General features: G+C 46.5%; 1 protein-coding gene across 1 annotated transcript in view; it reads right to left on the minus strand.

Annotated features, from left to right (window-relative positions):
• The window catches only part of Srrm4 (serine/arginine repetitive matrix 4), a 159,729-nt gene that overhangs the window by 16,935 nt on the left and 129,018 nt on the right, over window positions 1-13,776 (minus strand). The window contains exons 7-8 of the mRNA XM_041648761.1: window positions 13,486-13,578; window positions 11,038-11,194 (exon numbers count right to left, since the gene is read on the minus strand). Of these exons, the coding sequence (XP_041504695.1) occupies window positions 11,038-11,194; window positions 13,486-13,578 (250 nt within the window). The remainder of the gene's footprint in view (window positions 1-11,037; window positions 11,195-13,485; window positions 13,579-13,776) is intronic.

A 13,776-nucleotide genomic window follows, 5' to 3' on the forward strand; every position in this document is an offset into this window, starting at 1 on the left:
CAATCATCGTGATTATATGGCTACTTTGCCTTGAAGGTGGCACCTCAAAATAAGGTGGCCAGGTGGAATTTTCTAGAAGCTCCTTTTCATGTAATATACAGACTTTGCTCCCATTCAGCTCCTACTAAATTGGATGACATTTCTTTCCCACCTCTGACGTCCAATGGTCTCATGACCGTTTCCTTTCTCACCTCTATTAGGAGTGAGAAACCACCATGACGGTGATGATCTGAGGTTTTAGGCTGGGGTTTGGACAGGCAAAGGATCAAGGGATTTTTGACCTGGAGTGAATGGTGGAGTGGCCAGTACATTTGAAAGCAAGCCAGTCTTAGAGGGCACAGGCCAACAGAGAGTTCAAGGGCAGGTGCCTGGCAGTTCAGTGCAGTATCTTGTAACTTGCTCCCTGGGGCATCAAGACTAAGTTTTTCTTCTTCAAGTACTTTCTCCTGGTATTGATTGTAAGTTTAAAATCATCTGTTTTACTGATGTGTCATGGTTCCCTGTGAGCAAAGATTTTGAGCATGAAGTCTCTCTAGGATGGGACATATATATAGAGGGGGACCTTGCCTTCTGCACACAGCACCCCACAACCTGATGTTGCAGGGATGTTTGCAGTGTCTCCACCTGGCTATAAGTTATGCACAGATGACTTGTGTGTTTGACCTGATAGCTCTGCATAGGATGATGCTTTTCATCCCCAGGAAATAGAGATAAAGTCCTGCTGGGGTGCTCACACTGGGCAAGAGTGCCAGGGTACACAAACCTCCTGGACGCTCCCACTTCTTTAAAAGTCTCATTCCTTTGGTTGAATCTAAGCTCACTGACATGAGTTACAGTGTTCTTTACAAACCTGCCTTACCTGCTCCATAAAACCCTGAGAACCTCACTGAGACCACCCTTCCGTTCCTTCCCAGGCTGCCTTCCACTGTCCATGCTGACCAGCATGTGTTCTTGGTTTGGCTAACACATACCACAATCCCATCGCCAGATCATTTACATATCCCGTTTCTTCTGGTGGAAAAAACACTCTTCCTGTCTCCCTCACCTATCACCTTCTCTGATCACCCAGACAACACCCTATTATTAATTAAATCCATCTTTCAACCAACCGCTCCCTCCATATTAAATGTCTTGTTACTCAGTAGGGTGGTGACTTATTTGACTGTCTGTCTCTTCACCCATGTGTTGAGAGCAGGGACCCTATCTGGTGCATTGTTGTACACCAGGACCCTCTAGTGCCTGCCTCAGAGTCGCTGCTTATAAAAACTTGCTTAATAAGCCAAACTCCTCCATGGTCCCTTGGGAGCTGCAGGGACTCAATCTTCTGTAGAGGTTCCTGTGTGACCAGGCAAGAGTGGAGTCTGCTCAGATGGAGCCCTTTTTTGAGAGGAAACTCATTTAAATCATAATAAAAGCAGCTCCATAAAAGTCCTGGAGTCTTGATGCCAACTTAGGGGCAAGGATTAAATCTGGACCATGGTGAGAAGAGAGGTTCCCCCTTAGTTTTTCTCTTCTTTTGAGTTCTCCCTGACCCGGGCAGCAAGAGAAGAACTCGGAGGCCCTGCCTGCACAGTCCCACCAGCACGTGTTCTAGATCTCAGACAAGGATTTTGAGACCCATAGAGTCTTCTGAAGGAGACAAGCTGCAATGGCCCACCTCGCTTTCTTTTCTTTGTTCTGATACTTTGGAAGGTCAAGTTGAAAGAGGTACCAAGAGCCTGGGTATTGGTACACAAAGGGATGTTAGCTTTAATTCTGGCTAAGCACCTCAGGCTAAGGGATTTTTTAAAAAGTCATCCCTTCAGGATGTCATACCAGTTTCTGGAGCAGCCCGGCTTACATCAGTATTGAGGGTCTGGGCAGTGGAAGCTCCGTGGGGTTTCACTTCTCGCTGGCTTCTCACGACATGGCCAGCATCACCTGATGCCCCCATTTAGCAATGCCCTACTTGATTTGCCCCATTTAAAGGCTATTGTGGCAGGGATAAAGGAGTCATCTGGAACCGTTTCAATCCTTTGTTCATATGAACACAGTTCTGTTTACAGGTTTTGGTGGACTCTGTTTAGACTTTCCAGTGGGAGGATATTTTAATAAACTTGTCGTTGGACGTATATGTCCTTTAATAGCTCCCTAGCCCCAGACGCCATCTTCTTCAGAGGGCTCAGTTCCCTCCAGAGGAAGAGGAGTAAAGTCACAATAGAATAGCCCAAAGCAGAATGGGTCCCGGGGGAGAGGGATCATGGAATCAGGAGACTGAATGTTGTGACAGGTGACAATGGGGGCATCTGTCTTCTTGCCTGTGTCCTCTTATCTTGGAACATCTTCATAACAGATATTCCCCATGGCACACAAGACATGAGCAGTCTCTCCACTCAGCATCGTGATGATTGGATGGCTCTGATTTGCTCCTGGTGACACACACTTGTGCTAATAGCCCCCTCTAAAGCCGCTTTTAAAGAGCTCTCCATCTGGTAGGGATGTTTATGTGTGCAGTGGCTCTCCGATCCCGTATACCTGGCTGCCCAGTGGCGCCCAAGTCCTTCACAAACAGAAGCTATCAGACCCCTCACCATCCAATAATAATGGTCCCACAATTCTGGGATCCCCAGAATCCTCTTACTAGAGTTCTCTTCTCTGGTTTGTTATCATCTCTTCATCCGTCTCAACCTTAATCCTTCTTGTTCTGTCCTCTCCAAAGCTAATCTTGGGTGAATGGCAAGAAAGCTGAGCCTAAGAGTTGGCCAGTTACCAAGGAAGCCATTCATATCTAACCTGAAGCCCCAGAAATTAAGACAAGAATTTGAGAGTTGATGGCTAATTTTGAGAGATGAAGGAATTCCTTGTAGAGAAGAGAGGATAAGAGCCAAGTGAGAAGGAGCCTATAAAATGTCTAAAAGGGCAGTAGAGCTTAACCCAAGGAGGACTCTGGGAGTGTGGAGAGTACCCCAGAGGCTGGGTACTTAGGCACCAGCCATACACTGCACATGAGGAATCCTGTCCCTAAAGGATGATGATTCCTTTTTGTGTTCAGACTGCTACACAGGCAGGCGAAGTGCACCTTGGTGACCAGAGGGCACCATCTGGAACGTGGCGGCCAGCTGTGTGCCCTGAGTTGGGGAGAATAAGGGATGCTGGAAACTGCTTCGATCCATCAGGCTGATCATGGAGAAGTGTTCGCTTCGATCCATTAGGTTGATCGTGGAGAAGTGTTCGCCCACTTGCACTGTGCACAGCTAGACTTTCTTTAGCCCATTTAGTGAGTTTGAAAAGAAATGTGAATGAACTTCCAATGTTTGCTGAACAGGGAGGGTTCACACAACAGCCCCACTTCTGATTTTTATCAGACAATTAGATCTGGGCCTGTATTCCTGGGAAATGCTCATTGCTGGGCTCATAGATTCGGGTTCCTAGTTTTCACACTGCTAACTACAGGGCCCTTGAGATAGTCGAGACCTTCTGTCCTGAAAGTCCAGTGCTACCCTGACACCTCAGAAGCAGCATGAACACAGTATCCCTGGTCTGTTTCATGTCTTCCTTTTAGAGCTATGAAATACACCACACTTCTTCCCCATGTCGACCCTTAAAGTCCACATTGGACTGTTATCCACGGAAGGAACCAGGAGACCAGAGCCCTTAAACCACAGTGATGACAAATGCTTCACTCCTGGGTCATGCAAGGTAACCCCAGCTATGTGTTTATTGATACTATTTGCGTATATGTACATGCCTGTAGAACTCAGTGGTCAACATTGGGGGTCTTCCTCAATCACTTTTCTACCTTAATTTGTGAGGTGGGGTCTCTCCCTGAACCTGAGCCCAGCTGTTCAGTTACACTGACCGGCCAGCAAGCCTCAGGGATCCACTGTCTCTGCCTTCCCAGTGCTGGGGTTACTGGTAGGTGTCATTATAAATGTTACAACTCTGAGGCAGAAAGGCGTCTTGGCAGTTGAGAGCCAAGAAATACCACAAAATCACACTGGTAGCCCAGACACAAAAGCTTTATCAGGAGGGAAGAACCCAGGAGGATGGCTGCCTCTGCTTGGGCAAGAAGTAGCAGAAAACTGAGCAAGAGGACAGGGTTTATATAGGATTTCTTGGGGGCAGAGCTGAGCAGAGCTTTCCAGGGTGGGGATTGGTAAGATTTTGAGTCCGGAGCTTGGGGCGAGCCCAGGGATTGGTGGAATTTCAAGTCCTGAGCTTGAGCTTTTTACTCTGTGTGTGTGTGTGGGGGGGGGACTGGATACCCTGCCCTAAAGAGCAGGCCCATTAGAGTGTTCTGTGGGAACCTTGTGGTTGGAGGTCCTCAGGAGTGGGGCCTGGCCGTGCCATGCCATGCCAGGAGAGGCTCATAACCAGAGCCCCCAGCTCTGTCTGTGGCTACTGGCTACCCTGTGCAGGAGGCACCTTACCAGCCGAGTCATCTCCAAGCCCATATCTGCTGTCATTATCAGGACAAATTGCTTTTCCTGCATTGGTGGCCACTGCAGGGGAGGCTAGCAAGGGTTTTCCCCCACAACATAAACCTCCAAATTCTTTTCTTTCTTTCAGTTTTAAAGTCACAAGCTCACCTCGTCTTCTTGTTCCCTAATACACTCACTGTTAACACTTGGGCTTTTCTAATAATTAATTAAATCCCCTCACCAGGAGCTCCAGTTTCCCCGCATTCTCTGGGAGCCTCTCAGCCCTCCAGGGGAGCCGCCACCATTATTTATTGTTTTTGTTTCAAATCATTATTTAATCAAAAACGGAGAAGGGGAAAGGCAACCTCTCACTTACACTTCAAAATTTAATTTCGGCTGAATTCTGAGATCAAGAGGCAGCTCGGCCTAATAGGTTACAAAAATACAATCAGGACGAGAATTTCAATTAAACTGAACAAGTCCATTTACTGGGCTTCAAATGGCCCCGTGGAGAGCGGCAGCTATAAATTTCTTCTTGCTTCTCTGCCGTGTGGGGAGCTGGGACATCTCACACGCTACACGGCAGAGCGTGCAGCTGGAGGGCCCTGCTCGTTCCTTGAGAAAACAACCCCTTTGCTTCTCTAAGACAGCAGGGCCATTCTCCTTGCTAGCATCTCTCTTTCTTTGACACTAATTAGAAAGACAGCAAGAGAATGGATCCCTTGACCTGTTGAGGCTCATCTGGGAAGCGGGGGAGGTGGAGAGGAGGAGGGTGACTGGGGAGAGATCGATTTTCTGGGGATAAAGAGACTGGGGCACCCCCTGGCTGTGCGCTGCAGCTGACATTGGGGACTCTGTAAGGAAGGACAGCTTCTAGCTCCTCCTTTCTTGGAGCCTCTCTGGAGGTGCCCCTGCCTACCAGTATGCAATAGTCTCCTCATAAATGCTGTCAGACACCCCCCAAGCCCAGGCCGAAAGGAAGAAAGTAAGCTCAGTAGATGAGTTTTGTATCCAGGTGAACTTCATCCAGCTTGAAGATGCCATCCCCCCCACCACACACACACACAAGGTGATGTCCTTCCTACCTCTCCTTGTGGAGAAATGTCTCTTAGCTGATAAAACTAAAATAAAATAATAAAATCTAAAAATTGATGGTTTCTTCTTTCCTTACTCAGAAAAGGTTAATGTTGACTCTGCTATGCCATTTCTCATCCCCGTGTCCCCAAGTGCCAACACTCTCTGTTCTGGATTGCGTCCCCTCTCCCAGTGAAGAACTTGGGTGCTAAGGATCCCAGGGGAGAGAGCAAGGCAAGCCTGGGTGAAGGTCAGGGCCTGCCATGGCCAGTCCTCAGCCTCACCTTTCCTGCCTAGAAACAAGAGGCACGTGTCTATCCTGTCTTTCCCCATGGCTGTCCGGTTCACTGGAGGATTCTGAGCTCAGAGGTCATTGCTGGGTTTCTTTGGGATACGTCTTTAAAAAGCTTCTGTGGAAACAAATCATGTTGGCGGCTACTGTATGATGCTAGACCCCAAGCCTTGAAATGAGTTTTCAGCAGCAGATGCCCGGCTCATGGCAGAAGTGCAAAGTTATTCTTATCAGTTAACATCACTACTGCTACTGTTACGATTGTTGTGTGTATATGTGTATATCTGTTCGTGCTCATGTGTGTGGGTGTGATGGTGGAGACCGGAAGTTGGTATCATATTTCAGGTATCTTCCTCAATTATCAACCCCAGCCTTATTTTTATTTATTTACTGACAAGGGGTCTCCCAATGAACCTGGAGGCCACCCGTTCACGTAGACTGTCTGGCAAGCAAGCCTCGGGGATCCTCTTGTCTCTCTACCTGCCCCCCATTCTGGGGTCACAGGTACACACACCATCATGCTTGGTTTTTATGTGGGTGCTAGGGATCCAAACTTAGGTTTGGGGTAGGTAGCTGACTGAGCTGCCTCTCTGGCTCTGAGTGTATATTTAAATAAGTGGATAGAGGCCTAGTCTCCCGCCACCATCATACTGACCATATAAATAGGTTAAGGTAATTACCCCAAGGTACAGAAGATGATATTTACATGTAACTAAACACATGGGTCTCCTGATCAGACTCTCTGGCTTCAAATCTGAGCTTCTATAAGTAGCTACCTCTGTCAGACCTTTCTAGGCCACAGTGTTCTCATTCCCGAGTGGATGTGTTGAGTCTCTTGAAGTGATAAAATAAGAACTTGAGGCAGTGACCTGGCACATTGTAGGTGCTTAGAGAACATTAGTGACCAATGCCATCCAAATGCCAGAGCGAGGTGAGATCTTCTACCAAGCCCACATTTCGATCACAGATACTCTTTTGCCTTCTTCGGTTTACAAATTCTGTGGAACCATCTTTGACGGACTCCATGTTCTCTTCTTGTCTGCTGGCATCTGCACAGCGCTTGGCACAAGTGATCTATAACTGACTGCCCTTGGCCCTGGTTACAGCACAAGGAGGCGGGAGGAGGTGGCCTACCCTGCTCCTTGGTTTTTAAAGACCCTTTCTGTAGTTAGATATGAGAGGACCAATGCAGAATGCTCACAGAACAGAAAAAGAAAGCTGCCACCAAGCTCTTGGGGCCAACAGCATCCCTGTTCCCCTGTCCAACCTCTGCTGACATCAGAGCAATCTGTGGTCCCTTCCAGCTCTCTTCCTTCCAAATTGTGTTACCTTCCTAGGTCCTCATGCCTCCCAGAGCCTCACTTTCTCCATCAGTAAAATATGGATGATAAGGATACAAACCTCTATTTTACTAGGGTAAAATAACTATGCGACATACATGGTGATGTCTCCCACAGAGTGATATCACATTTCCTTCTATACATGAGTCATTTCAAATTGATAGACTCCTACCAACCTTCAGTGCCCAGCCCAAATATCCTCTTATCATAAAGCCTGCTCAGACATCAAGACAGAAGTGTCTGATGTCTTCAGGACACATTGTGCTTGCTCCCACCATTACTGTGGAGAGTATTCTAGACAGCCACCAACTGCTTGAGTGTCAAGTATACCCTTAGCACTTGGCACTAAAAGCGACTAGCTATTATGTTGCAGTGGTCCTGAAGGTGCCAGGGGAGGGAAGGTATAATTGGCAGATTGGGGATGGAATGAAGTGGTAAAATAACCTTTTTACCAATTTTTGTGTAATCATTTGACTATTTCAACAAGTCTAAGAAGGACTGATGCCCACACCCATGATCCTGCACTAATCACACTGACTGCTGCTTCCTCCAGACTCTCAGTGACCAAAGCAAGAGAGCCTCTGGTCACCTTTAACCAATGAGGATCCAAAGGCCTTCATTTGCGTAGTCATATATGCAAAGCACCTCTTGTGATGTCATGCACAAGCACTTGACCGTTTTCAAATGAGCTGTGTGGATGGAACATTGGTACCCGAGGCACAGGAAGTCCCCGATGCTTAGGTCTCCAATTTGCCTCTAACATCTGTGTCTTGTCCTAGAATTCCATCTCAAACCCAACTCCAATCTTCAGTTTTCCTTTTTATTGCCTAAATCCTGCTCAAATTTAGTTTTCTGGGTCTTCATTTCATTCTCTCCCTACCCTAATCCTAATGCCCTTTTCTATCAGCCAAACTTCTGTCTGCCTCATCTTGGCATCCATTGTCATACTTGACCTTTTCCTGTTGTCACCTCATCTGTCTTCCCCCTTAGGAGGCACAGACTTTTTTCTCTTTTTATCAGATCTCCAGAGCCAAATTCAAGCCTAACCCTCTAATAGATGCTCAGTAATGCGGATAGGCTTGAGGGAATGAATGACTGATGTGTGATTCCGTGTGAATACCTCTGCTGTTCTATCTAATGGAGAAAAAATGGGGATCTGGAACTCTTCAGAAACCTATGGTACACCTGGAATCTCCTCTTATTTCTACCTTTGTAATAGAGAAGGAAAAGGGTCAAGAATGGAGGAAACATGGAATCAGATTTTGGAGTGTATTGATACTCCCAGGAGACATAAAAATCTCAACCAGGTGAGAGTAGCCATATTGGATGTAGCCACTATTTATGATGAAAAGAAAATTCTCCAGAAAGCAGGACCCTGACTCTTGTCCCTGTTTATCCATTGGCTTACCCAATCTGGGAACTATGCTCTAGTTATCACTGTGACCTCTGCTATGGCCTCTACCTCCTCTGCTGTAGTACCTCTGTTGCCAGCACCAGTAAGAGGCATCATATAGAGTTTTCCACTCACCAATTGCATTCTAAAATGTTTATTCACAGCTAGTCATGGTGACCCCATGACAGTCTTATGAACTAGGTCTCACAAGTTGCTTTGCTTTTCAAAATTTGAGAAAATAGAGACTCAGAGAGGTGATGTGATGATTCCAAAGTTCCAAAGAAGGAATCTAGAATATTATCAGAGTTTTGTCCCTGGACCAAGTATTGGGCTCTATGATTATCTTTTGAAGAAGAGACTGTATGTATGCAAGCATATGTGTATTATATTTATGTATGTATATATGTATTATTCTCTGTTTATATATCTATCATTCTTTTTACTGCTGAAGAACTTTGAGCTTATAAAGAATTTGGTTGCACAATCATAATTCCCTGTTTTTTTGTTTTTGTTTTTGTTTTTGTTTTTAATTTTAGAGACAGGGTTTCTCTGTAACTTTTTGGTTCCTGTCCTGGAACTAGCTCTCGTAGACCAGGCTGGCCTCCAACTCACATAGATCCGCCTGCCTCTGCCTCCCGAGTGCTGGGATTAAAGGCGTGTGCCACCGCCGCCTGGCTTTCCCTGTTTTTTAATAACCCCACTTTGCCAAAGTCATCATTACTCTCTTATGTATCTCTCTACTTTAGTTCTTAATAACCAAGGTAGTGGGAGAGAGGTGAGCTCTTAAGGCCTCTTCCTTGAATATAAAGATAAGGCCTGGTTTTTGTTTCTTCTAACAGGTGTTGGGCTCCTGGAGAATATGGACGCTCCTGAGAAGGAGGCCCCTGGGGGAGATGAAGCATTATATCTCATTATCACCAGGAGCCTGTATTATGGGAAAGAAACTGTCAAGAGTCAGTCTGGTGACATTACTGGTAAGTGAGGGAAGACAGGTATAGTTCTCAGCAGCATCTTCACACATGTGAACTTTTTTGGAAACCATTCCAGACAGTTGAGAGAGTATAAGTCAGGCATTGTCATTGGTGCATTTTGGCTAAGGTCAGTTGGAGGTTTCTAGGTAGGTTAGGATAGGCACTAACACATGGGAGATGGGGCAATCATAACTAACTCAGGAATATTTCTTTTGCCTTTACTGCTCATCATTCAAATTCACTTATACTTTTTCTACAAATGAAATAATCAGAAGTGGGTGGGTGAGTCAAGACTCAAACCCTGGCCTCTGTAGTCTTTTAGTACAGGAAATTTAGGGAATTTAGGGAATGAGAGAGTGCAGACAGGGGCTTGACACCAGCATGTTCTCACAGACATATTGAGAAGGAGGTACTTAGGAAGAACACAGTCAGACATGCATGATATTGAATAAAACTAGACCCTGGTGACACAAGATACTTTGATGTGGAGAACAGCTTTCCAGAACATACTGGAAACACAGATCATGCCAATCAGGCCACAGTGATGCCCCCACTGATCTTCTCACAGGACCCCTGAACTCTTCCTTGTTTCCACTTCACCCTTCTGAAGAGGAATACCTCCTTGCATGTTCAAGTTTTCCTGTATCTGGAAGAGAGACTCCCTTCAGAGTTGCTGGCTGCAATCTGTGACATTTCAAAACTGACTTTCATCCTGTTTATCTCTCTGTCCCCTCAGAGTCCACCAAAGGCCTTCACACACTTCCTCTTACTGAATAGTCCCAATCACCTCCAATGGAGTCAGTACCTCGAGTTTGCCCAGTAAAAACACTGAGGTGGTAAAGTCATCTAGGAAGACGTGAGGCTAGGTCTGAAATTCAGTTCCATTCTACACCAAAGTGTTCAAGGTCACACACCAATTACTTCTTGTTGACCCAAAAGAGGGTTTTTCTGCTTTTATTCATTACTGGCTCACTAAATTGGATTCACCATTATCTCACTCTATGACTTGGTCCCAGATCCTAACCTCTCTGAATTTTGATATTTCTGCCCCATTTGTGGGAGGGATGAGAGACAGTAACTAAGCCCTTAACACCTGAGACTTTGTGTGCAAACACACAAGAAGACACAGGTCAAGCTCAAATCAATGGGAGGAATCAGATCCCTGCTGTCAATCAGTGTTGTCAACCAGCTGACATAAGAGATGCAGACTTACTATGAAAGCCAAAGTGCCTTTCCCATGTCAAAGACCCCTTTCTTCTGCCCTCCCCCAAGAAACTTCTCACACATGTTATCCGGAGGCCAGTTACCAGTGTTTCAACAGCCCCTACTCCCTGAAATACGAGCCTAGGTGTTTCAGTTTTTATTCCTCTGTTTCCCAGGTTCCAAAGCAGAGAGCTGTCAAAAGCTGGTGCATGACCATTTGGTTAATCAATAATGAGATCTGGAGCCAGTGGGGAAATTTTACCCAAAATTGAATTAAAGGTAGCGTACACTGCCCTGAACTTGGACCTCCACCTCCCCCAAGAGTCATGGCAAGGCTGACAGAGGGGATGTGCGGAATACTTACTACACCCCTGGCTGACAGGAAGCCGAGCCTCTGGAGGGGCTGGCTGGGCAGGTGGCTGGATCGGGCCTCTGGGCTGACCTTGTAGTGGTTCTTGGAGCAGCGGCGGGAGTGTGTTCGGCGGGATTTCCGCCCTTCCTCGGGAGAACGACCTCGGTACCTGGAGAGCAAGAAAGAGATATCTGAATGCCTTTGTAAGAGAGCATGGTGGAAAGACGGCTGGGCAAGCAGCATGTCATCTGAGAACAACAGAGTATGATTGTGTGTGTTTGCATGATTTTGTACCTGAGTATATCTGTGTACGTAAGAATGCTGGATTGTGTGTATATACATCCATCTACCCCCATTACTCATTCACTCACCCACCCATTCACCCATATGCCCACCCACACAGCTACTGACCCAACACTCATCCACCAGGCCATTGACCCATCATCTGTCCATCAGTTCATCCATATCCATCATCCATCCATCCTCCATTCCTCTCTCTACTCAATAAATCATTTGTCCACTCCTCTACCCTCTTATCCACCATTCACCCTTGCTTATCCATTATCCATCCCTCCATCCACCCATCCAATGACTTGTCTGTATACCCACCATCCATCTATCCATCATCCGTCATTTATCTATTTATCCATCTACCCATCCATTTACCAACCATCCTCCCATCCATCTTTGCCCCTCCTATCTATTTAGTCATTCTTCCATTTGCTTAGTTAACAAATATTTATGGGTGTGGCCATGAAGACGAAAGAGGTCTCTTATTTGATCTGGCTTAATGTCCCTCATGTGCTTGTGATTCTGTATGTTTGAGCATGCCTATGTTCCATGAATACCCATGTGTCTTTGTGTAGGTCACTTTACCATTTGTGATAAAAATGACAGAGACACCTTGTGTAAGCAAGATTTGTCTGGTCCTGCTGTAGAAACAAGAGGCACATCTGACCCTTCGAATATCCACATGTACCGAGTTACAATTAGAAACACAATAATCAACACCATATGAATTTGCAATCACCTGGAAATCCCTTACACTCCTCCCTGAATCCTGAAGACATAGACTTGTCAGACAGCATTGGGAGCAATTTTGGGAGTTGTATCACATAGTGACAGAGGCATTGCTCTGGGCTGGATATTGTCAGAAAGCAGGGTGAGGCACTGAGATAGCCTACAGTGAGAACAACCAGATTGAGGCTAAGCCTGTGGTCATGGAAGAAGCAGGCTCCACTCAGGCTAGCTGGAGTGGATGCGCCTGGATGCTTGTGTGCTGAGGACAAGTTCTTATTCCATTTGGGCTCTGCCCTGCACAGTGATGGGTCTTGTTTGTGTCTTGGTCAATCAGAGTGCAGTGTGGCGTTATTTGGGGGTTCCGATTTGTGGCTGGACTCCAGCAGGAACACAGTGGCTCAGGAGGGGACACATCAGGGCCTCAGTTGTAGGGTTCCTCACACCTGCTCTGTGTTTATATTTCCTGGGAGGTTTTGTAGTTTCTCTGCCTCGCTGGGGTGACTAGAGGGTGTAACTCAGACACTTGGAATTATTTTTACAAAACAGTTCTGAGGTGACCACCGAGTGCAGACAACATAGAAAATCATATCAATGCTCAGAGTCTCATAGTCACAGAGAGGAAGGACTTGAAATCAGCCCAGAGCCTGGCACAAAGATAAACATTTCTCCTCCTCCCTTCCTATTCTCTTCTTCCTCTTCTTCCATTTTATTTCCTCCTCTTATTTATCCTCTTTCCCTTCTACTTCCTTCTCTTTCTTCCCCAGCCATCTCATTTCCACTGAAAGAAGGTAAAATCCTGCCACGTTCCCATGCCCCACTTTCGTGAATGAGTACTTGAAACAAAGAGAAGCCCCTGACACGAGGAGCCAGCGTTGGCCTTCTTGCCCGTATGAACAACTCCAAATGTTCTCACTCACAAAGCCTTCTTTATCTCCACAAGAGCACTCAGCTCCCATTGTTCTCAGACCAGGACAGGGGACGCGGCAGCAAAGAGACATCAGAGTCAGGAGGAAACCGACTCAGAAGGACCTCAGAACTTGGTGTTCTGTGTTATGTGTCTTCACAGGTGGCTCAGCTTCTCTGTTCTGAGAATGCAAAGTCTAGAGCCAAACTCCCTGGCTTTAACACTGGTTGTGTCACTTGGTTGCTAAGTGTCATCTTCCTTAAAGCCCCAGTATCTCAGTTTCCTCATCTGCACAATGGGACAACAGGATTGACCTCAAGGGACTGTAGAGAGGGTCATGTAAACCAGCATCACCAAAGACACTTAGCAAGCTTGTGTTCCACGGGGACTACTATTGTGTCCTTCTGCCTGCAGCTGGTGGCAGCAAGCAGGGGCAGCTCTGACCTGGAGAGCAAGAGAGTCACCTAGTGTGGAACAGAACCTGGGTCAAGCATCTTCAGGGCTGGGTGGGCAAGGAACAGGGGCAAAGGCGTTACCTGCTCTCGCAGCTGGAAGAGCGCAGTTCCGAGCTCTGAGACCTTGAGGGGCAATGGTGGTGTCTATGGTGGTGAGACTTCCGGCTTCGAGATCTTCACGTAGGGAGAGATTGGGGGGGGGGGGGTAGAGAGGGAGAGAGAGAGAGAGGGAGAGTGGGAGAAAGAAGGAAAGAGTGCAGCATTGATTTTGATTTTGTGATATATAAATCCTGAAATTTATATCCAAGAGTAGTCTAGGTCACTCCCAAAGGAACTCATCCCCCTACCTCACAGCCCAGCTTCCTCCTGGCA

This window comes from Microtus oregoni, unplaced genomic scaffold, assembly GCF_018167655.1.
Source record: "Microtus oregoni isolate MIOR12 unplaced genomic scaffold, Mior012 000003F_ref0000135, whole genome shotgun sequence".
In the NCBI taxonomy this organism is placed as follows: Eukaryota; Metazoa; Chordata; class Mammalia; order Rodentia; family Cricetidae; genus Microtus; species Microtus oregoni.